A 24,750-nucleotide genomic window follows, 5' to 3' on the forward strand; every position below is an offset into this window, starting at 1 on the left:
ATTTTTTTTAACCCTGAAGGTAGTCAAAGACCAGAGGAGATGGCCCAGGAATGGTGTGAAACCTCTGTCCTTGGTCCTGCGCAACCCGAGTTAGGTTGGACCTACTCCGGATATTGGACCGGACCAGATAACCTCCAGAGGTCCCTTCCAACCTAAATTATTCTAAAAACTATGACTAAAGACCCCGGACTTTAGGAAAGTGGAGTTAGGCTTGTGTGAGGAGTTGTTAAATCGCTCCTCGTGGGAGGCTGTTCTCACAGGCAAAAAAAGCCCAGGGGAGTCAGCTGATCTCAAAGGACAATCTCTGCGATGTCTAAGTACAATTCATCCCAGTTTGCACGAAAATGGGCAGGAAGAGCAGAAGGCCCACTTGGCTAAATAAGAAATTCCTAAATTCCTAACTGAGCTAGATAATGACCAGACTGATGACTAGAAAAATTCAAATGCTACCCCTATCTTCAAAAAATGGCAAGAAAGAGGATTTGGGGAGCTATAGGCTGGTCAATCTAGCCTTAGCCCCAGGACGATTCTAGAGCAAATCCACATAGAAGTGATTCTACATGACGCTGAAGTGCTTATTCAAAAAGGCACAAACTATACATTCAAGGAAGCTTAGTGCAGTCTTCTTAATGGGCAGCTCTAGACAGCTATTAGATGCAAAATGAGTGTTGAGAAGATAATACAGCAGCCTGGATGTATTATTTAATAGATTAGGTTTTCAGCCTCCAGTTTTTAGTCTGAATGGTAGTTGAACGGTCAGTGGGCTACTCACAGTTTTTCCTGTACTGAGGTATTAGCTGTATTGCTATGATGTTTGCATATTACTGAGTTGTCAAGAGGACATGGAAATTCCTTTTTTTTTTTTTTTTTTTTTCCCACAAGTCTCAGCTTGTTGATTGATGTCATGTTCAGACTGTCTTTTCTCCAGCTTCTCACCACTACTGCTACTTTCCTAGAGTACTACTAAAGCTACTCCTGCTTTCCTAGAACAGTGACATTAATCAGGTCATCGAGCTAATCTGACAGAAAACTAACACACAAACACCCCCAAAATGTGTCCATTACTCCCCAGGTGGTGTTTTTAAAATGATATCAGTTTGTGAACATGAATGCTAGATTCAACAAAAGGCAGGGAAGGATACAGACAGCTAGGAATAAGTCAAAGGTCATGGACCAGTTTTCTCATTTTATTTCCCCGACCCAGCTCCCATCAGTGTCAGCATCAGCACAAGGGAGAGGCTGGGGATATAAGATCATGAACAGCTACAGAAAGGAACTGCTCTTCTCAACAGCAGCAACCTGTTAGATTGACAACTGTACTCTAAGAAAACCCTGGCCATGTACAATAACTCTGCTTCAGGAGGAATACATTTATGCACAGAACCACCTGTTTGAAATGTTTCTGACTTCAAAGATTTAGTGTTTATTGTTCATTATTTACCTTACTGTCCTACTTAAGCTCTATCTGAGATCAGGACCTCACTGTGCTAGATGTTGTACCTACCTAAAGAGATAACCTTACCTTCAAAATAGCTATGAGAGATGAGAGGTGGAAGGAAAGTGATTATTCCCCATTCACAAAAGGGAAACTGAGGCACCAAGTGATTCATGATTTTTCTTTTTTTTTAATCCTAAGGGGTGTGGATGCTCAGTTCCCATCCCTTTTAACAGAAGTTGAGTATTCAAAGACATGAAAAAGCTCTGTAAATCCTATCCTGAATGGATTCCCAAAAGCCTCCCTGGAATTTAATGGCTCTTTTTTTTTATAAGCATTTAAAGTAGCATATGCATATATGCCTATGTTTGTGCACTTTCTGGCTTTCAACAAGCAGCCAGCTCAGCATATCTTTGCCTGAGCTGGATTTATTTGTACTGCTGTGTAGAATATCACATAGTCCATTTACAGGACAGTGTGTAAATGTTTTGGGTAATACACAGGCTGAACAGTTTATCTTTATATACTTACCCAGACATGGGCCCTGTAAACTGCTCAGCTTGCTCCACCAGCTGAATTTTCTAAATGTCATGGTCAGCTGTTTGAGATTTGTAGGACACCACGGGCAAATTTTCCACACTGCTTTCAGTGCCAATGGTCCCTAGGAAATTCTCTCTTTGCAGGGCATTGCCATTGTCCAAATTGCAGGCACCAGACTACACAGTCACCCATTAGCCACAGGCTTGGCCACTCCAGCCTCTTCTCTGGCCATCCCAGAAATACTGGATGCCAAAGCTGTCCCCAGCCAGCCAGACTGTCCCTCACACATCTATGCATATATAGGAGACCTAAAGAAGACATACATGTAATAGTCTTGAAGTCAACTAGAAAGTTTGCCACCTGTCTTGGCTGTCCAATCACCCAGTTTCACCCTTTCCTCTCAGTCAAACCTACAATCCATAAAAGACATTTCTGCTTGGAATATGACCCACATCCCTGTCCACACAAATCCCAGTGAAGGTTTCACGTAACGTTGGCAGTGAAACGAAGTAAGCTACTTCCTGATGTGTGCTGTAGATTACTTGAGAGAGGAAGGAGAGGCTAAGAAAAGAGAGCTGAAGGACACAAGAGCTTTCTGGAGATGTTTTGGGCTTAGGAGACAAGACTCAGAGTAAGAATTAGAAGGAAGAGAAGAATATGGTAAAAGGCAGTCAACAATCAAAGACAGGCAAAAGAGGCTGATTGTAACTCGGTTGACTTTAAGCTAATAAATTGAAGAAACTGTGAGTGGAAGGAATGAAGGAAAACAAGAAGCAGAGCAGCCTCGTTCTCCTAAAGAAGCATTAGCTGACTGAGGGGGAGGCCCCTGAGCTGGATACCTCAGCCCTGCAGGTAGCCGTCGCATAGTCTTCCCTTCCCAGCCTCACCAAGGAGGCATGATTAATACAGCATTAGCTGCAAGAAGACAGCCCTAACTTTCTGGAGGATCCCTTCTGAAATCACATCACCTCTGAACTCTGCTCAACTATTATACAGTGACTGTGTTATGTCTTGACAGACACTTGTTATAGGGAAAAGATGTTCAATTCACATAGTTTAAATAAAATCGAGATCAAAGCTACACATAATTGATTGCCAGTCAGTGAGCTCGGGATCAATACCACTCAAAATCAAGACCAGCAATACAGCAGATATACCACAATACCAGACACTTAGAAAGGTTAACATACACCTACAAATTTCTAACCACCCCCCATGACAAATACTAAAAAGTTCTACTCCCTCTGATACACGCCAGCACCCAAACACCCTTGGGTGCATGCATATCCCACGTGCCCTCACCCGTGTGGGTTATATGCACCAGACTCTCCTGAGAGTGAGGGTTCCCCCGCTTGCACATCCCTCCTGTTGCAGATGTGGGTGCTCCGCATCCCATGCTGCTCCCTACAGCCCCCTAATTCAAAGCCAGTCACAGATCATCCCACAAGGTCACCTAAGCTTCCTCCAGGAGTGCGTCCTTGCTTGGTGCACCCCACACCGTCACTCCAGCTGATGGGCGCAGGCTGCTCATCACGTCCAAAGGGGAGGACATGCCAAAGGCATGACAAAGGCAGAAATGGCGATGCTGGTGAGGCAGCTTCTGATAGTGTCAAACCAGATTTACACTATTGCTCCATTCTCACTCCAAGCGAGTGGCAACTCCCCGCTGTTATGAATTTTCATGCTTATACTGCTTCTCAAGCTGACTCCTTTGTCTCAAAAGTCTCTTCCTAGTACCCTTGTTCCTCTTTAATCTGGCCAACATTTATCCTCCTCTTTAGCACGGTCAGTCGGGCAGACGCCCTCTCATACAGTTTGGGGTATCTTACTTGCACACCCCATGTACACTCACACTCCCGTCCGACAGCAGTTGTTATTCAGGCCATCCTGCCAAGGGTGGGCTGTGCAGGCACCCCTGAAAATGCTGCTGGCACAGCGCCTGAGCTGCCAGATCATACTTGATGAGCATATCACAGCCTCCGGGAAACTTCTGTGAAGATGCCAGTAAAATCTGTGGGGAGATACCTCACGTTCCCTGTGGAAACTGAGCCCCAGACGCAGGCAAAGCAGTGCTCCACAACCTTAGTCCAAACGTCGGGGTACTGGGATCGTCCCCAGGGTGCCTTGCTGAACCCTTCATCACTCGGATCCCCAGACACACAGCTCTGAGCGAAGAAGACAGAGCTACCAGCTACGGCTGCAGAGCCACTGCCAGCACCTTCCTCAAGCAATAAACACGAAAGAAACCCCCTGGTTTCTGCTTGCCTGTTGTTAAGATATGTGCAAAGGTCGGTTGTCAAGTTCGTCGAGCTGTTTATCTCAAAAACATCAGAAAGCTATTTTATTACCAGACTTCACTGCAGTCAGTCTTTGGTGCTTTATATAGCAGGTACAGTAGAAATACTGTAAATAAATGGAGAGGTAGTTTGAAATGGGTTTTGGTGCATTACTGTCAAAATAAGAAGTTCTAAAAATTCCCTTTTTGGGAAGTAGGTTGAGGAGTATCAGGGTGTGCGAGAGAGAAAGAGAGACTACTGGAATCGCACCCTACTTTCCCCGAGACAGGCCCGTCAGGCAGACAGGACGCGTGATACGGAGGATTCCCTGTCCTCTCTCCACCTGGCCGAACGCCGTGACTCAAGGGATGGGGGCAATGGCCACGAGCTCCCGCCCGGTGCACCAGGCGCGTCTCCTCTGTGACTACCCCACCGTTCCAGGTGCCCTTGCGTAGTAGGTACGAGGGTCTGCAAGTGGAACCGAACGGCGCCGAGGATGATGGTTCATGGAGCCTGGAGGTGTCACCGAGGTTAAGTCGGCCTACGCTCTGCGTAAAAAACGCTTCCGTAAAGAAAAACAGACAGGTCATTGTCATAGGAGACTCCCTTCTGAAGGCAACAGCAGGCCCAATATGCAGACCAGACCCACTTCTTAGGGACGTCTGCTGTGTCCCTGGGGTCCGGGTTAAAGATGTGAAGAGAAAACTTCCTACCCTGGTACGTCGCTCAGATCATTATCCATTACTGATTTTTCAGGTAGGCAGTGATGAAGTTAAACAAGAAGTCCAAGGGCAATCAAGAGAGACTTCAGGGCCTTGGGATGGCTCGTTAAGGGATTGGGAACACAAGCAATGTTCTCCTCTAGCCTTGCAGTTGCAGGGAATGATGAAGGAAGAAACGGGAAGAGCCAGCAGATCAATACCTGGCTCCGAGCCTGGTGTCACTGGCAGAATTTTGGGTTTTTTGATCATGGGTCAGTCTACATGACACCAGGCCTGCTGGTGACAGTCGGGGCACACCTGTCTTGAAGGGGGAAAAGGAACTTTACACAGGAGTTAGCAGGGCTCATTGAAACAGCTTCAAACTAGATTTGAAGGAGAAGAAGGATAAAACCAGGCTCACTAGAGGTAAGCCTGGGGACAGCATGCCAATGGTTGAGGGATGGTGTGTTAGCGAGGTCCTTCGGTCTGCTGGGTCAGTAGAGGTAGGGGATGGAGAGCCATGCAGCAGCAAAGATGCAAGGATTATTGTTATGTTAGAAACCACGGAAGCACCTGAGAATGGTCACATAGCGATTAAGGCTTCCCCCACTAAAAGGTGGCAGAATCAATAGCCCAACTGAAGAAGGCCAGCAGCATCCTGGCTTGTACCAGAAATAGTGTGGCCAGCAGGAGCAGGGAGGTGATTGTCCTCCTGTACTCAGCACTGGTGAGGCTGCACCTCGAGTCCCGTGTTCAGTTTTGGGCCCCTCGCTACAGGGAGGACATTGGGGTGCTGGAGCGCATCCAAAGAGGAGCAATGAAGCTGGTGAAGGGTCTGGAGCACAAGTCTTATGAGGAGCCGCTGAGGGAACTGGGGTTGTTTAGTCTGGAGAAAAGGAGGCTGAGGGGAGACCTTATCGCTCTCTACAACTACCTGAAAGGGGGTTGTAGTGAGGTGGGCGCTGGTCTCTTCTCCCAAGTAGCAAGTGATAGGACAAGAGGAAATGGCCTCAAGTTGTGCCAGGGGAGGTTTAGATTGGGTATTAGGAAAAATCTCTTTACCCAAAGGGTTATCAAGCATTGGAACAGGCTGCCCAGGGAAGTGGTTGAGTCACCATCCCTGGAGGTATTCAGAAGACATGTAGATGTGGACATGGTTTAGTAGTGGACTTGGCAGTGTTAGGTTAACAGTTGGACTTGATGATGATCTTAAAGGTCTTTTCCAACCTAAATGATTCTATGATTCTACATAAATCACCAAACCCATTAATATTTAATGTTTAAATTAAATAAAGTTTCAATATATTTATCACACTTCCTTTGTTCACTAATCTGTCTCAAAGAAACAAGGACAAGAAATAATCTGTCACTTGGCTGTCACAAGGACGTTAGCCATCTTACTATCACTCCTCCATTTGTAAAAATCTAGCCTACTTGTCAGACAATTAGTGATAAATGAATCCCCTTCTAATGCTGTCTGCCCCCGTTAAAGAAGAAAAATGTTCTGTCTATCTCCCCCATCATGACCTTTCTCACTGAACATTTAGTCTTATCCAGACAAGAAGGTCTTGCTATCCAAAGCTCAGTTTTGTCATCCACAGTATTAACTTTTCCCACTCAGGGCTTATGTGGACCCCTCAAGGTGTCATGCCTGCTAATCCCTTACCCATCTTGCTGTCATTTTGGACATTTTTGAGACCGCTTTTCAAAGAATTATATCCCTCTGTGTGTGTGGAGCAGACAAGTAATACAGGGTAGCTTTAGGTAACTGCATTAGTCAGTTAACCTGTGTAGGCTGTCCAAATAGTTAACAGAAGGGTGATTTTTCTGGAGATCATCTCCAAACATTGAAGATAGGCTCCTGCTCTGACCTGCCCTCTCTCCTCCCCTCAAATACATATGAAACCTCCCAGGTGGGTCTCCTATGCCATCTCTGCCACAGGGCTGGTGTACCCTCACCAGCCTGATTCTCCAGCCATTCAGGCTGAGAAAGTGCTGGAGGACAGCATGGTCACTTCTCTGGTTTGTGGATACAAGGACACATCCAACGTGGAGGCAGAAAGGGTGAGGAGAGTATGGTGTCCTCCTCCCACTGCCACGTTCAGATGTGGCTGGGCTTGTACCTGAACCAAAGAGTGAAATCAAAATCAAGCACTCCCAGGATCAAGAGTAGAGCTGTGGCCTAAATTAGATCTTGCCTTCCAAAATACATACCAAGAGTAAGGCAGCGTGAACTTTTGTGGGCCAGGTTCAGGCAGACACAACGAGTGACTCCAGAGAGCTGAGTGATCGTTTTCACTTTATTCACTAAACCTCCATTCTAGCAGTGTGCTAGTAGCAGGTCAGCAGTAGTGAAGTAGCTCTGAGAACGCATCCAGACCAATCTTCTCATCCTGTTAAAATTCTTGCTGCCAAAAAGTAGAAATAAATAGAAATAGCATAAATTGCAATCTGAGAACAAAACAAAACAAAACAAGAAAACCTCAACAGGTGTGCAGGATCCATAAAAGGTTTTCCACTACATTGGCAGAACTTTGCAGTATTCCAAAGACTACTTCATGTAACTCTAGTTCAGATGCATTAAGTCATGATGAAATCCTGTACAGCAGACAACTTCTTGACTATTTGTATACTGGCATAACTCAACTGTGCTTGGGAAATATAATACACAAGTGTTATGGTCTCAGAAAATTGACAGTGAAAAGTAGAGCAAATGAGCATCCTTAAATTCTCCATCAGTAGGTCTTGCCTAGTTACAAACACAGGGCTTTGACCCAAAAATAGAATTGATGAAGCTTATGATCTATGCAGCATACTCTGCTGGACAAGTCCCTGAGCAACCTGAACTAATTAGACCTGTTCTGAGCAGGGGGTTAGATTCCATCTCCTCCTGACATCCTTTCTAACCTAAATAATTGTATGATTCTGTGATACAATATCTAGACCTTTTCATTTAAAGTTAATCCTAGTATAAGTTAGTACAAATTCTCAATTTTTGATGGGCATGTTTTTCATAAAGGAACAGCATGAAATGCAATACTTCAACAAATTTCCGGAGGAAATGATTGCGTGTTGCAACGTAAGACTTACTTACCTCTCAGTGATGTGCCTTTTCAATGAACTATGCCATCTCCTGTAGGATGCATTTCCTGTGGGAAGAATGCCAGGTCATTTTCTTTATTATACTGTGAAGTACCCGTGTGCTAAAAATTGCCAGAACCCCCAGTTCATATTGCTAGCATGCCACTTGGTATGACAAATTTCAAAACATAAAGGCATTATTTACACACAGAGGTTTTTCATATTATTATTCCATGATAGATTTATGATTCAACAATCATGTTGCCTGGTTATTAACTTCTTTTTCATTTGCATTTGAAGTCCAAGAAGTTTTAGCTTGTAATTCTTTTTCACATCATGCGGGTTTTAGTAGCTATTCAGAAGAACAGTGTATCTAGCAGAAATATCCTTCAGAAGCTCAGTTGGCCGTAACAGCATAAAGGAGACACAAAACTGACATAGACATATGGTTATAGAGGGGTTATAACACTACCTATATTTGCTGAGTCCCCACTCATCTCTGCGGTCATTTCAAGAGGTGGTATGAGCAATGACTACCCAGACGGTGATCTCAGAGCATTCTTCTGAAATCTGTGCCATACCCAGTCCTTTCGTATTTGGTAGCACGTTGGGCCAACTATTGTCCCAGCGGCAGAGTTGTTTAAACGATGCATATTTTTTAAGCTAGGGAATTGACAACAATATTAAATTGAGATCAATTCAAAATGGAGAGATTCTTCTAATTTATTGAAAGAGAAAATTGAAAACAAATCATCTTGTTTCGTTTTGCAGATGAATCCTTATTTATTTTTTCATGAATTTATAAACTTTAAATGCAAACCTGATCATTCTGACATTTTGCAGTTTTTTTCTTACACTTTTTTAGCCGAAACCTTTCACCGAACTTGAACCAAATTCTCCAATTGATTTGATTCTCTCAGACAAAACCAACAAACAAAGCCCATACTCATCGTCCCCTACAGCATCAAATGAAGGATTCCCAGGAACTCCCATAAATTCCTTTATTATGACAGCTACAAACTATTAAAAAAAAAGGAATACTTTATACACACTTCTCTGGCAACGTTAAAGGAAAGTTAAAAGTAATCCTTATCTCAAATCTGAGGAATAACCCAGTAAGGAGGATGGAAGACAGCTGTTCTGGCCTCACGAATGCTTACTGAAGCCTGCCCGTTTTCCTCTAGTAATCACGCGCTTGACCCCAAATCCGCAGCAAATATTCAGTCCTGCTGCGGGTCTTGCTTGGACCTGTCGTCCTGACTCCGGCGGCAGCCAAGCCCCCGTGTCTCTGCCTCCCCAGCGCCCAGTGCCTGAGCCGGCTTCTGATTTCCAGCGCTATTTCTTCTTCCCACTCGCAGGTCTCCTTGGCGGTTGAACTGGGGCGAATACCACCAGCAAGGTACCACAGTCTAGCGCACTCGCAATCGAATTGAGGGATAAAACTACTTTCACAGTTCACTTTCTTCAAACAGAGATCCGAGACAAGCCCTCAACATGTAATTGGATCCTTATTAGTTTGAGAAGCCTCTGTTCATTTAATTGACATTCAATAAGACAACTATGGCATGCTTAATGAAAATAGGGATGATTTATCGGCACTTTGATTTAACACCCAGTTTCTTTGACGTAGGCTGGCTTGTTAGGATATTAAAATTAGAACTGAGACAACCTTACAAGCTTCACGCTCTTACAACTTGCTGTAGTTCCCATTTAAGAATACTTTATAAAAGAATTAATGTTGTTGCCCTATGACAAAGTTCTCAAGATTAAGCCATCAACATGCTTTTCCAAATAGACATACACAAAAATAGTGAGAACCTTAACAGCTGAAGCTATTAAGCTAGGTTGAAGTGAGGAAGTGGACTCACTGGTATCCTTGGTACCGTTCCTGTTTATTCTCCATGATTATTGTATTCTCATCTTTATTTAAAGCAAACTTTTAAGGCTCTCACTCCTTTCCCCCCGTCTCATTTCTTTCTTTTCTTACCCATTTCAGTCCCACGATTTTCATATTCAGGAAGACAAACACAAGTACCTTTAAGAATGAGAATATAGTATAACTAATTCGTATTTAAAGTTATACCTGTAATTAATGTCTGTTCTTCAATAAACATGCTGTTCTTTTAAAGGCTTACACTTCAAAAGCTGTTTTTTGCTAAGATTGCACATATCTTGGCCTCTTTAACCACACAGCTATGGGTGTCTAAAATACACATTGTATATCACACTGCATTGCAACTTGAAGATATCGGAAAGGTTCACAGTAGTATTTGTTCCATGGGTAGCTGATGAAGGCAGAAAGAGATGCACTCATTTACTTGCTAGCGTTAATTGCCAGTGCAGTGTTGCTCTTTTGGAGTCATGTTTTGGTATCTGGGCTGAGACTGCTGAAGGATGGGACAGGCTGGAAACCTCTGTGTTCAACAGCTGATGTATAGAGTGAAAATAAAACAAACTATGTTAGGAAAATATTCATAATTTCAGATTACTATCCGACTGAAAAGGATTCACAGTTTCTATCTTTGGCCACCTGATAATGTTTAGTCTTAAATAAAGTGGTGAATATTTTATGGATGGAATAGTTTTTATCTATCTGTTTATACAGTACTCGGTATAATCATCTTTCAAAGACTGTTTTAAAGGCCTTTTTCATAGCGTAGATGATAAGGGGATAATGAAGAGAATAACTGGTTTATATAACATTCTCTCCCTGTCTGACAAACAAATCAGTAAGGACCAGAAATCCACTTATATGGCCACATACCCCTCACATAAGAATAAGATGTATATCACCCTTTCCTCCAGATATTATGTAGAGCGTGCCAGGGACCAGGGCAGTCCCTGAGGACAGTTCACAAGGGTTCCCCCAGACGCCTGCATTACTTTGAATCCTGATGTCTTCAGCCAGACCTAAGATTAGGAGCCCGAAAAGGTGGCAGGTTGTCGTCACCCACTAGATAATCATTGGCTTTGAGTCGATCATTGAAACTTTAATTTCGAACAGAACAATCTCAAACTTCAGAAAAAAAAAAACAAGGCTTGGGAAGAAAGAGGTGCCAGATTGTTCAGGCAGCAATCAGTTTCAAACCACAGACATTAAAAAAAAAAAAAAAAAAAAAGTCATATAAGCAGCTTAAAATTTGAACTGTTCATCTGCCAAGGAACAAGCTGCAAACTTTAATAGTTATTACGTAGTCTGTAGATGTTCTCAGGGGGGTAGGAAAAAATTAGCACAAATGCTTCTGTAATTGTGTCATACAAATTGGCATTGTTCACTGACCCTCAAACCTATATTTTCATCTCTCTGTTACAATTCGCTGTTCTGTAGCGTATGTGCTGCAGTAAGCTTGCTTAGTAACTGCCTGTCTTCTGCGGTCTATGCTTCCTTAAATGTATTTGCTTGGTATTGAGGCAGACTGCAAATGTGCCACTCAATTACACAGCAACCGAACAACCGGCAGCACACACGATCATTGGGGTAACGTCGCATAGCATGGAAATGGTTCATAAACATCGTTCTGCCTGTGACACATTAAGGTGTTCGAAAATAGTGTTTCAAAGCCTACCCAGGGAGAAATAGTCCCGTGTTCTCCAGAGACCACAAAGGAAACCACAGGTTTTCACATGATGCAGCCTTTTGCCAAACCGCTCTTTAAACCAAGTAGATGCGATAAACTTGTTTGTTGATAGGGATGCTGTAGGACTGGGCAATAATCGTGCTTGCACTTCACTGTATTTTTATTCTTGTAGTAAGTGGTCTAGTCCTAAGTAGCCTAGGACATGAAGAAGCTTTTTAAGTACCTTCTCCTCCAACTCGCCTTTACTTTAAATGCAAAATTTATTTGTATGTCTGAAGGTGTATATGCACTTGTTCTCAAACCTTGGTTCAGACACATTTTTTTTTTTTACCCAAGCCAGTTTTCTGATTTGTCTTGTTCATCACGTGTGATACATTAAGCACTTTCATCTCTGGGTGACCAGTCACATTCTGAGCGTGCAGCAGACCTGGGGGAGCAGAACTGTATTGGGTCTGCATGGCAAGGTCTTGGTAGCGGGGGGGTACAGGGGTGGCTTCTGTGAGAAGCTGCTAGAAGCTTCCCCCATGTCTGACAGAGCCAACGCCAGCCGGCTCTAAGATGGACCCACTGCTGGCCAAGGCTGAGCCCATCAGCAATGTTGGGAGCACCTCTGTGATAACATATTTAAGAAATGGTAAGAAAGTTGCTGCACAGCACCTGGGAGAGAGGAGTGAGAAGATGTGAGAGCAACAGCCCCGCAGACCCCCAGGTCAGCGCAGAAGGAGGGCAGGAGATGCTCCAGGCGCCGGAGCAGAGATTCCCCTGCAGCCCGTGGGGAAGACCATGGTGAGGCAGGCTGTCCCCCTGCAGCCCAGGGAGGTCCACGGTGGAGCAGATCTCCACCTGCAGCCCGGGGAGGACCCCACGCCGGAGCAGGGGGATGCCCAAAGGAGGCTGGGACCCCGTGGGGACCCCATGCCAGAGCAGGCTCCTGCAGGACCTGTGGAGAGAGGAGCCGACACTGGAGCAGGTTTTCTGGCAGGACTTGTGACCCCACGGGGGACCCACGCTGGAGCAGTCTGTGCCTGAAGGACTGCAGCCCATGGAAGGGACCCACGCTGGAGCAGTTCGTGAAGAACTGCAGCCCGTGGGAAGGACCCACGTTGGAGAAGTTTGTGGAGGACTGTCTCCCGTGGGAGGGACCCCACGCTGGAGCAGGGGAGCAGTGAGGAGTTCTCCCCCTGAGGAGGAAGGAGCAGCAGAGACAACGGGTGATGAACGGACCCCGACCCCCATTCCCCGTCCCCCTGCACTGCTGGAGGGGAGGAGGTAGAGAAAATCGGAGAAAATCGGAGAAAATCGGGAGTGGAGTTGAGCACGGGAAGAAGGGAGGGGTGCAGGGAAGGTGTTTTAAGATTTGATTTTATTTCTCATTACCCTATTCTGATTTGATTGGCAATGAATTAAACTAATTTTCCCAAGTCGAGTCTGTTTTCCCTGTGACAGTAATTGGTGAGTGATCTCTCCTGTCCTTATCTCGACCCACGAGCCTTTCGTTATATTTTCTCTCCCCTGTCCAGCTGAGGGAGGGAGTGATTGAGCGGCTTTGGTGGGCACCTGGCATCCAGCAGGTTCAACCCACCACAGCAGTGAAGTGTAAAATTTTGTGCCACTAATGAACACTCATCTAAATCATTTGTGTTACCTTTTACACCAGAGGGGTGAGACATTTTGAAATAACTTGAATTAATAAAACTACCTTATTAATTTTTAGAGTTCTGCGGCAGTCTCTGAAGACTACAATTTAAAGAAGCAGAGTTTAAAAGAATTTTCAGAGTAGAATTCGAAGAAGTATTTCCATTCCTATTTTCCCATTCTCATTATTACAAGGTAAATCATCGTTTGATAATAATGTGAAATTATGCAGTGCTAAAATATTAACTTTGAAGGTAAAGGATATTTCTGCACTACTCTGTTGTGACACTTTCTAGCTGCATAGCATACTCACAATATACTTTCATAATGTTCAGTGTTAACAGAAATGTTGAAATTTCTAGGAAAAATTAATACTGTTTGCACAATTTCTTTCTTTTACAGAGGCAGGAGGTTGATGAACAATTTGAATGCAGTTCAGTTCTGAGATTTTTGTCTGAACCAACTCTACATTTCCCTCCAGGACACAAATGCACGTATAAACTTATGATTGATTTCTTAACCTGAAGGCAGAGAAAATATTTCAGCTTCAGAGAGCAGTATAGAAAAAAAACCAGACTATCACAACTTAAGCAGTTTGTATCAAATCACAAGATCCAATTTTAACATATAAACACATCTATTTCTGACATGGATGTTTTTATTACAAAATGATGGACTTTTACCTTAGAAATTGATTTATACAACAGTATTTGATAGCATTCTAAGGATAGTCCTTTTGTGCCTCCAGATGTTTTACAGATAATGCACATAAAATACTATATTTCTTTTGATCAAAGTCTCAGGTTAACTCTTTGTCTTATATCAATGAATTAATTCTATCTTGCAGCTTCAACACAGCTTAAAATTCAATAGGTTTGGCCTAATTTTACATTTATGATATTCCTCCCATCTGCTTTGATTTATAGAAAAGAATCTTTATTAAAGGAAAACCTGAACCTACTGAATTAATACATAAGTCAGGTATTCAGTCAGTCTGGTTCCTCCGTTTCAGTGACTGAAAATGTATTTTTTATAGTGTCCCCAGGTAATTAAAAACAAAATTCAACACTTTGCAGCTTAGAGACAGTCCTTGCTTAAATTGCAAGCAAGATGAGCTTAACCGTCTCATTCTCAGCAGAACAAAACCTCTGTCATAGGGTAACCCCCTTCTCTTGTAGAATCATTAGGGAGTTTCTACCAAAAGTATCAGACTAAGGTGACATTGTGGGGAAAAGGAGTCAAAAGATAAAGACATTTACACGTCTATCTGTTTATATGTCGCAGAGATGCAACCACGTGTCATCTCCTTTTGGCCCCACGGAATGAGGAAGAGGTGGAGGTGGGGGGAGCGTTGGGCAGAGCACCTCTGCCCTCTGGGCTCCCAAAATAGCCGGTGGCACTCCGGTGGGACTTGCCTGCCCAGCCACCTGTATGCACTATGCAATGACGTCGACTGCCAAGCTCTAGTCGCTCGCTTCACTGTGCTCATGCCCAGTTGGATATTTAGTGCCTTGTTTCATCACAGAGAGAGCACAAGAAGTCGCTGGGGATATGAATGTGCTACTGCCTCCAATATGGACATCACCTGAGAAACTTCTTGGTCACTTTGCCTGCGTGTGTGCTAATATCCATGGTCAGACAGCCTTGTGCGTAATACACGTGGTCCGGTTCTGATCCCCTGTTGTCATCACTGTTCGCAACCTAAATAAACACAATACGCCGTAGCCATCCAGCGTGTGCGCTCTTAGTGCACTCTGAGGGAGCTTTTATATGACATCTTACTCCCATTCAATCTTCCACGTCCTCATCAGGGAGCCTTTGGCAGGGAAATTTCCCGAGGACTGTCTATATGCTGGGCATGCTCCATCCAGGATCTGCAGGAGCAGCAGCAGAGCAGCCCTATGGCAGCTCCGTGTCGTTAATTAGTGTATTAAGCACATGCACACGGGCATTCAGGCACCTCTGGAGCTCTAAGTGTTTGACTTCCCATCATATCATTCCTTTAATACAGTCTACATGTAAGCGTCATACAGTCCAGTATTATTCCTCGGTGTGGATGGAAACAAACCAAGCCCAAATGCTACAGCGGAGTTTTTAATCTCTTCTTTCACAGCAAATGCTTTAAACTCCAAGATACCCAAGTGCTGAGGAGAAAATAAGGATTTCTTTCCTGAGGTTTTGCTCACATATTTTTTTCTGAACAGACAGTTACAGCTGAACACATACCATCTCAGAACATGAGATTGCATCAGTCTTGTTAACAGAAGATCAGGAATATGAATCACATTGCCACCAGACTGGAATTTGTATTAAATGTATCAATAAGCAGTGCGTTCACATCATGACTGATTGCCAGAAGGCTTGTATTCTCTATAACGAAGTACAATTTTTCCCATCAGTAAGTCAAAAGCTGGAGCCACTCAGCATTAAATCATCTGAGGCCAGACATCTATTAACACATTTAGAGACATGGGCAAACATTTCCAATATACTGTGATAGCTAGCAGATAATTTATTCCTAGTATCTCTTCAAAGGTGGTGATATAGATAATAACTGAACTCAAGAATAAGCTAAAGAATACAAGACTAGCATCTTTAAGCAATAATTTTGGTTTAATATATACACAACTGAACATAGAAACATGAAACAAATTTTTAATGTTTTGTGTCAAAATACATCTTTGGGTAGCTTCATGGAATTCAATGAATGTAACAATAATCTTGGAACCAAAGAACATATCTATATCTTTTTAGCTAAATAAAATAACAATGTCAGAGATAAAAGTTGCACTTGTGATTGAAATCATGCCTTTTATATTATTTTGTCTTCAGAAGTGGTCTACATATGTCACACTATGCCAAGTTTATGTTTTGTTTTAGAACTTACTGTAGGTTATATGCTGATTTCATTTAAGTAATGATGATGATGATGATGACAACGATGACGACAAGAATAGCAAGCCTTTCTTGTATCTGGTTTTAATATCTGTTACTGCATCAATTCTCTTGAAAACTGGTTACTCAGATGTAAGGTGATGTCTGTCTCTAGTTGTATCCAACTCCCCAGTCATAATTTCCACAGATCTTCAAGGTCAAAAGTTTTTGTTTGACATTTTTTCAGACTTCTTTCCCAAATGGTATTGAAATGTTTCCTCCACAAGGTCCTACTGATTCCTGTGTTGTTAACTCAGAATGCAGGAGATTTGATGCTAAAATTTGGGTAATATACAATTTTAACAATTTTTGGCAAGTATACTGAAATGGATGCAAGAAACATAAATCTATTCTGAAGGTCTTTCAGAGTGGCAGTCATGATACACAAAAGCATCTGATGAATACAATAGCATTTGGATATGTTTGCACTGCATCTCTAGGGCAACATTTGGATGGAAATTCAGGAAGCCTTTGGTTCGAATTTCATTACCTCCAAAGTTTATTATGGAGCTGGATGATAGAATAGGTTAGTTAAATTAGTCGCTACGATCTACAGGTGGGAAGCACATGCTTTGGTCTGCTGTATTGGCACGAAAAGGAAGCAAAAGGGAGTGGGTATGGCCTACTTAGTTTCACTCAAAGCCTATTCTGTCTTTCGTTCCTGAAAAAGTGACAAGCAAAGTAATGGAAATTTTACAGAGGGCTTGTAAAGATGCTCAGAATTCACCTTCTTAATGAGGTGACCCTCAGAAAGTTCTCAAGTGGCAATAGCAGGAGCATCATACAAGCCCAAGAAAAAGACACAGCTTCTATCCTTTTGTTTCAGAGAGGCAAAGTGAAGAGAACCTGGGGTACCTCTGCAAGAGAGTAGGGCGGGTGGAGTTGGGGAACTCTATTGCAGAGCGCGAGGCTCTACCTGGGACCGTGAGAGCATAGAGGGGCCTGGTGTTGGCACACATAGGACTGACTGAAGAGGTGGGTGTGGGGATGGCAGGTGGAGTTTGGATGTGGTAGCCTAAATTGCATCAGGTTTTATTTCTGATTTTCTAACAGTGTGATTTCCTTTCAATTCAAATCTCTACAGGTCAGCTAATACAGTAGTAAATAAATTATTTCTGACTGCTTTGCTGTAAGTAATACAATTCCTATTTGAACTGTTTTCCTTTGCAATCCTGTTTTGCTGCATGTATGAATCATCTGTTTCACAATCACGGATGTTTCCTGTAGATACCCAGGGCATTCAGGGCCAAATCCCTACCTTATGAAGACCGAAAATGGCTTGCTTGCTTTTTTTTTTTTTTTTTCCTCTGAGGAATCCAACCCAAACTGGATTTGACTGAAAGAACTGAGTAGCTGGATCATCTTGCTTTGCCTTTGTCTGCTCATGATACTCTTCAGCCAAGAACAGCTAACACTCGCAAGCTCTTGAGGATACTTTTATCCCGGCGATGTGTTTGGGAACTAGACAATACAGCCATGTCTGCATGCCATGTCTGCCTCACATAATAAACTGCCAGTTCCAACTTGGGTCTCCACATCACACTGAGAGTCTTCTCCCAACAACGCAGAGACAGGAGCAGTTTATTTGACACGATAACCGGTTACCATTGCCAGAACTAAGTGATCAAAGTGAAATTGGCAGATGAGTTTGGCACTGTCTTTAAAATTTGTCAGCATCATTTAATTGAAAGATTAAAAAGACTATCACCCAATACCTCTGGGTTCAGTATTCACCATTTACAAGTATCTGCACTGGGACTGGCTATGAAAATACAGCAGCAGTTCTGTAGAATGACAGAATTATCAAAAGATACTGTAAAGAATGCAAAACACATGTTGGGATTTTCCTTTCATTCTACTAGGAGTTTGGGGGTTGGGGTTTTTTTTTTTCTGTAATAAATCTGCACAGAATTGATAGATTACATTGTCTTTGATTCTTCTTCTCTGTACTGCAAAACATAAACCAATAATTTTTAAGAAAGAACGTAATTCCTTTTACTGAACTGTGCTTTTCCCAAGTGGTAACAAATCCCTGTAAAGTAAAACAAAAAAAAAAAAAACCAAAAAACAAACAGATAACCAGAAATTATACTGCAGTGGCAGTATCAACAACATAGCCATTCACTTCAAGAGTATGAACTTCTATGCTATGTATTTTTCTGCTCAGAAATTATTTGTATGAGAAAACAGAATCTAGGCATTGATGAGGAAGGCTTTCATCTGATAATTGGATTTTTTCATTTGCACGTGCTTCCACAATGCCTCCAGGGACTTGTATGTTCAAGTTTCTGATTCTCCCATACGGATTAAACACCCTCACCAGACTACAGTGATGTCTCACAGTCATCCCTCTTAATGAGACACTGTAATGCCTATTGGAAAACTAAGTGACAGTGAATTCGAAAAGACATAGTCCAGCTGAAGAATCAAAATGTAGAGGAAAACAAGGGCACAAGATGTTCACACTACAACTCCCAAGAAAACTGATGGCCAAATTTACAAAGAGAAAAATGTCATTGTATTTTTAAAAGTCTTTTTCTTTAAGAAGTAAGAAAAGCCCTGTAAAGGACACTTTCTTAGGAAAAAAAAAAAAAAAAGAGAGCTATCAAAATGAATTTTCCATCATTTAAAAATGAGTTTTGACAGAAAATTGTGGACCAGAACCAAACTCCCCATTGAGTGTATTTGTCAGGGGTCAGTGCTGCCCATGGGGCAGGCAGGGCAGGCCATGCAGGATAATACTTACATCTGGAAAATGCAGCCCAATTCACTTTGCTAGGAAAAAAAAGCAGGAATACCTGTGTTCAAATACCTCCTGATGGACAGAAACTAAAAGTGTCTACAGCCTGTAGTTTGACACCATAATACAGTGACCTTTATTTTTCTTCTTAACAGCAGGACTGATCTCAGGGGAAAGAAAATGAAAAAATCAGAAGGAAAGCACCTGAGAGACAAAAATATCATTGTTTTGAACATTACAGTGAACATTCATTATTGAACTTAAGTTCTGGTATTTCATTCATTACATGATCACAGTATCTGAAATATGGATAGTTAATCTTGTTCTCAGACTTTTATAGAACACATTCAGCTACTCTTATTTGAGAAATCAAGCTCTACCAAATTATTTACAGAGCCAGTAACAAATATATGAGCAATGCAGAAATGTAAGTAGTAAAAGTTATACTTTTTAAATATCAGAGGCCAGATCAGGTGCTGTAAAATGGCACAGCTCCACTGCAGTCTCTGACCGGTACTGTGACTTAGGTCAGTTCTGGATCTGGATGACTATTTGCATGCAATTTGAATGCCTGTCTTCCTTGCAAATGTATACCTTTTTTTTTTGAGGTTTTCAACGTGTTTTGCTGCAAATCCAGTGGTGCAATGACACAGGTAATTCCTTGAAGCATTTCTATTTACAGTTCCTTTCAACACTGCATATTTTACTATGTAACTAACTGCAGTCAAAGGAAGTAGAAAAACAAAAAAACCCCACCATTAACTATTGGAATAAGTCCTAAGGGCAAAATTAACTCAGAGCTAATTTGACTGAAAGTCTTAGAAAGTCAGTGGCTGAACATAACAAATATCCTATCAACAGTATGGATTGTATCTTGGTTGTTCATACCCCAGATACGGACACTGTCATTTGAGTTACAGAATTGCTCTAACAGGGAATGTGTTGTGGGGTAGAATTAACACCTATTAATTAAAGAGAGGGAAAAACAAAACCCAGCAAGAAAAAAGTATCAATTACAATTATAATGAGAGACTTCATACAGATTCTTTCCATTCCTGTCTGGTTCTGGTACTATCTTCATCCACCTTCTTCCTCTGCGTACTTGCCAGAGACCTGTTGTTCTTGCCAGCAGGACTGGGACACTAGCTTCTCCCATCATAAAGAACAGCAATATGTGGTTCGTACCCCTATCTGGTCTAACTATACAGGGAACAGAAACCATAGAATATTCAGTCATACCAGCACACATTAACCAGAAGTGTTAACTATTCATTGTACAGCAGCACTTCTCACAATCCAATCAGTGTTTAGTGTAAATCAGTATTTTGAGTACAATTTAAAGACTATTAACCCCACACAGTTTTATAGCTTTTCTGTTGAAATTTGAGATTGCTAGCACTCATAAAAATGAAATGTGAATAGCACTGATGAAACACAGTATAATGTAGGCAGATGATATGCAAGTATCACCAAGAATCTCTGTGAATGCAGCTCTGTTCTCACCTGAAAGAGCCTTGCTGATATTCCTTCCATACTCCTCTGATTAAATTGCAGACACTGAAAGGGGAATAAATAGCTACCTGCATAAAACACCCACAAACTAGCAAGCAAATGGCATTTTGAGGTAAAGAGATGCAGATTTATTTTTATCACAAAGGGGAAATAATTGAATTTGAGCCTGAAGGGGTTCTAAGCACTCTCTGTCAATAAATTGCATGCCAGAACAAATAGGTCTTAATACCAAATGAAAGTGTACATTCCTAGCACCCATTTTTATTTAAAGTATGTATACGTATGTGTATGGGGGGGGGGGGGGGCAGGGGGTGTTCAGTTAACTGCTTGCACATCAGGGAATGCATGGAAGATCAAATCCCATGGTGTGAAGCCACAAACCTGGACTGCTACTATGCCGCCGACACCTGTGATTCACAGTGGCATTTGGAACTGAAGTAGGTGTGCAGTGTCACAAGGACACCAAATTCATTTTTTAAAAATTATACTAAGCTGCTTGGCATTTTATAAATGTATATAAGGAGTTAATTTAAAACAGGTATTAATAATAGCTGGCAAAGGATTTTTCTGACTTTCTGCTGCCTTCTCAAGATTTGCCAGACTGATGAACAATTCATGGTTCAATTTGAAAACATATTCAAGTCTAATTATGTCAGATTCCTTTGCAATTATGTTTCAATTTGTTGGGCCAGTTAGTTGCAAAATTTTACTACTTAGAAATCCAGAATAACAGAAGCAAAAGTAGTTTAGGACACAAAATATCTAAGATACTTTTACATATCTTTGTCAGTCTTTACAAGAATTCATTTTTGATAACACAGTGGTGATGGAAGTACTGAGTCAGCTTGCACAACACAGAAACTTCCTGTATATGCTACAGAACTGCACAGAAATATATTTACACAACAAAAGACAATTTTCCAGCTTCCTTATCCACAAAACCAGGGATGGTGGTAAAATATCGGTATGTCTTGTGAAGATAGCAAATGTAACAAAACAACAAAAAGCATTCAACATTTATGCAGAAGTACTGTTTTCCTCAGGGTCTCTGTCTACAAGATGAATGCTCCCCGTGATCATCGATTCCTCTTGAGCCGAGGTGTTCTCCTGCTGCTTATTTGTGCAATATGGAATGTGGCCACAAAAATACATGTAAATCCATGGGTTGGTGCAACTATTTAAATTGCCAAGGAGCATGATAATGGTGAATGCTGAACCTAGAATGAAATAGTTAAAGGAATAACAGAGTCAATAAAGCACTTGTACCAATAAGTAATATCTTCACAGTCTCCTGCTTTCTGGTGTGCCTGTTCACACATTAAAGTTAATCTAATAGTAGGAAATTCCCATTTCTTCAATGCAATTTGTAATTGTTGAAAGTATGAAGCACACTGTATTGTATGCATTTCAGAGTTAAATAGTTCCATATAGCTCTTTTTTGATGTAACTGCATTAAATTTAAAACAATTACTAACCTGCCATACAGATACAGATAAATACAGAGATAGATATTGATTTAAATATATGTAGAATAAGACTCAAATTCACACTGACAGGAAGAAGTCTTAAAACAAAGATCTGAAGACTTTTTTTTCCATCAGACAGAGCTATTATCTTTCTTTTTCCTTTGGTTTATATCTCCGAGTTTAGAATAGGTGAACTTAAATAAAGTCACGTACAGAGTCTGCCTTTCAAAAAGAGGCAATACTATAAGTTCGACAAGATTAATCTTGCTTACAGCATGGTGTTCTTTGATACCTCTCTCTCAGGCTTGCTTTTTTTGCTTTATAAACAGCTGGTTTAGAACTTTTAATTGTTTCATATTGAACTACAGAGATTTCATCAATATGATTTCAATATTAAAAAAAAATCAGATGTCTTATAACACCACTGTTCTATCCAGAAAATAAGGAGTTAATTACTCCTTTTCAGCTCAAGACCCCCAAATACTGCTGCTATAATATCTAAAAACTCTAAAAGTCTGAACCATTGCTGGAGCAAATGATACTTTTCACTGTGCTGTTTGTTAATCTTTAAATGGTTAATCACTCAAAACACACACACAAAATACACACTTGTACGATGTTTTGATCACATAACACATTAAGTTCTCTGTACCTAACTAAATACAGCAGATAATCGATGCAGGAATTTCTTTTTAATCATACTCCAGTGATCACATGTAACTTTTACACAAAAGCAAAGTGCAAACATAAAGCAATATAGCAATGTGCTAGCCTGCTATGAAGTTACGAATGAGGATGGAGAGTATCTTACCTTCGGTCACGACACTGGGGAACCACACAGACCACAGCTGTGCAATGAAGAAAGGTGACCAACAGAGAACATACGCAACAACTGTCACCACTGTCATTTTTACAGTCTTGATCATAGCCTTTGAAATACAGTTCACACTGCTTGCTCGGGATGGCAGGACTTGCTTCTGATTTGTTACTTCATATTCATTCTGTTTTTTCACATATATATTTCTTTTGATTATTTTGCAAATCTTAACCTGGCACATGATAAGGATGGCTGAGGGGATGAAGAATATAACTACAAAAATCCAAGTCACATATGCCCTTGGGCCCCACGGTTGAACAAATTCACCCCAACATTCAAAGATACCTGGAGATATTTCAGTCTTAGAAAAGATAAATACCTGTGGTAGGCTAAGAATCAGCGATATAGACCAGCTGGTGCAAATGGGGATGTTCCAGAGAGCTCTCTTCTTTTGGAAAGTGACCATAGGGTAGCAAACCGCTTGGTATCTGTCCACTGTCATGACCACTATCATATAAGTAGAGGCAAACATGCCCAGCAATTGTAGATACTTGATAATTCTGCACAAGAAATCTGGCCCTATGAAAACATCTGTAATATCCCATATGAGTTGAGGAAGCACTTGAAAAAAGGCTACCACTAAGTCAGCGATGCTGAGGTGAAGCATGAACACATACATCCTAGAGAGCTTCTTTCTTCTTCGCCACAGCACCAGTATGAGAATAAAATTGCCCACAGACGCCGTCAGAAATATGACCCCCAGTACGGCAATCTCTACTTGAGCTAATTGCTCATCTCTTTCTGGTCTTCCAACAGGATCTGACTGATTTGTCAAACTCAGGAATCTGTGAGGAGAAGGACTCTCAGTCTGATGTGTGTTATCCTGCATAGGAAATGAAAAATTCTTCATAGTGCACAGAAGCTACTTACAGTAGCTGCTACTTGCGACTCAGGTTGACAGCTGTGAAGTACTGGCTAGCAAACAAACCAGCCTGGGTTCGGGTTTCGGTATATCTTCAAGCAAATCTCCTCCTGTTTGTGTGAACTAAAGCAGTGGGACCTGGCTCTTGATAAAATTCTGTCTCTTGCTGGCATGTAAAAAGGCTTTATATAGGCTCCCAGCAGACAGAGCCTTATGTAACTGCAGAGCCCTCGGGTAGGCTGCAGGGACCGCAGCCAATGGCAGACCGAGCCACACAATTGGGGGAAATATATAAATAAAAGGCAAACTTCAGAGGCTCAACGTAATTCAATTACTCACTTCAGTCAAAACCCGCACTTGTAAATAGCTGTGGCCAAAATCATACTTAGATGATCTTACTCGGGAGAGTTCTCGCAAATATGTTTTTTACGCAAACCAGAAGCGCACGCTTCGGCTGAAGCGGGAGGAATGTTTATACGTAGACGGAAAGTTGGGCCCCTGAGCTCAGGCGCATCGTAACTGCAATTCTCTAGGCTCCTGGGGCACGACCACAACCTAAATGCAGCAGAGACAAAGAAATGCATTTTTCCATGGCTTTTTTTTTTTTCCTTCTCTTTTCTGGAGTCACCTGATTCTAAAAAAAAAACAAAAAAAAAAAAAAGAAAAATATTTGATTTGAACTGCCCTAAAAATAATCTTCTTCTTTCAAGACGGGGTCAAGACTTAGAGGTTTTTTCTCAGCAAAATGAAAAATAACACATGTGAAATAAATTACTTTTAATGGGATAATGAATCTACCAAGAATTTAATAGAAAAATAAGTGAAAATTCAGTGGGTAATCCAATTGAGGAAAAGGTCTCTATGATGAAACAATTGTCAAGGGTCTCTATTCTACTATAGTGCTAAAGGCTGGGAGGTCATTTTTCAGTACCTAATCCTTTTTATTTTTGTGGAGTAAGTTGTATCATGACCACAAGAATTTCGTTGGTTTTGACCTTCCAGTATGACTTTTGCATATTGTTAGTGGCAGATAAGAATAGCAATTTTGATTTAATTTCATTTGTTCTCCCTCAGTCTGCCCTCTTAATCACAAAAGAGAGATTTAATAAAATG

General features: G+C 41.6%; 1 protein-coding gene across 1 annotated transcript; it reads right to left on the reverse strand.

The window, feature by feature from the left end:
• Positions 1–19,919: 19,919 nt before the first annotated feature.
• LOC115341602 (arg8-vasotocin receptor-like) lies at positions 19,920–23,728 on the reverse strand. The gene is made up of 2 exons (XM_030014882.2): positions 22,710–23,728; positions 19,920–21,649 (listed from the first exon to the last, which is right to left on the reverse strand). Exons 1-2 carry the CDS (start codon positions 23,623–23,625, stop codon positions 21,450–21,452), a joined length of 1,116 nt encoding a protein of 371 aa, XP_029870742.1. The 5' UTR covers positions 23,626–23,728; the 3' UTR covers positions 19,920–21,449.
• Between the last annotated feature and the right edge of the window lie 1,022 nt (positions 23,729–24,750).

Source organism: Aquila chrysaetos, chromosome 5 (assembly GCF_900496995.4).
Source record: "Aquila chrysaetos chrysaetos chromosome 5, bAquChr1.4, whole genome shotgun sequence".
NCBI lineage: Eukaryota > Metazoa > Chordata > Aves > Accipitriformes > Accipitridae > Aquila > Aquila chrysaetos.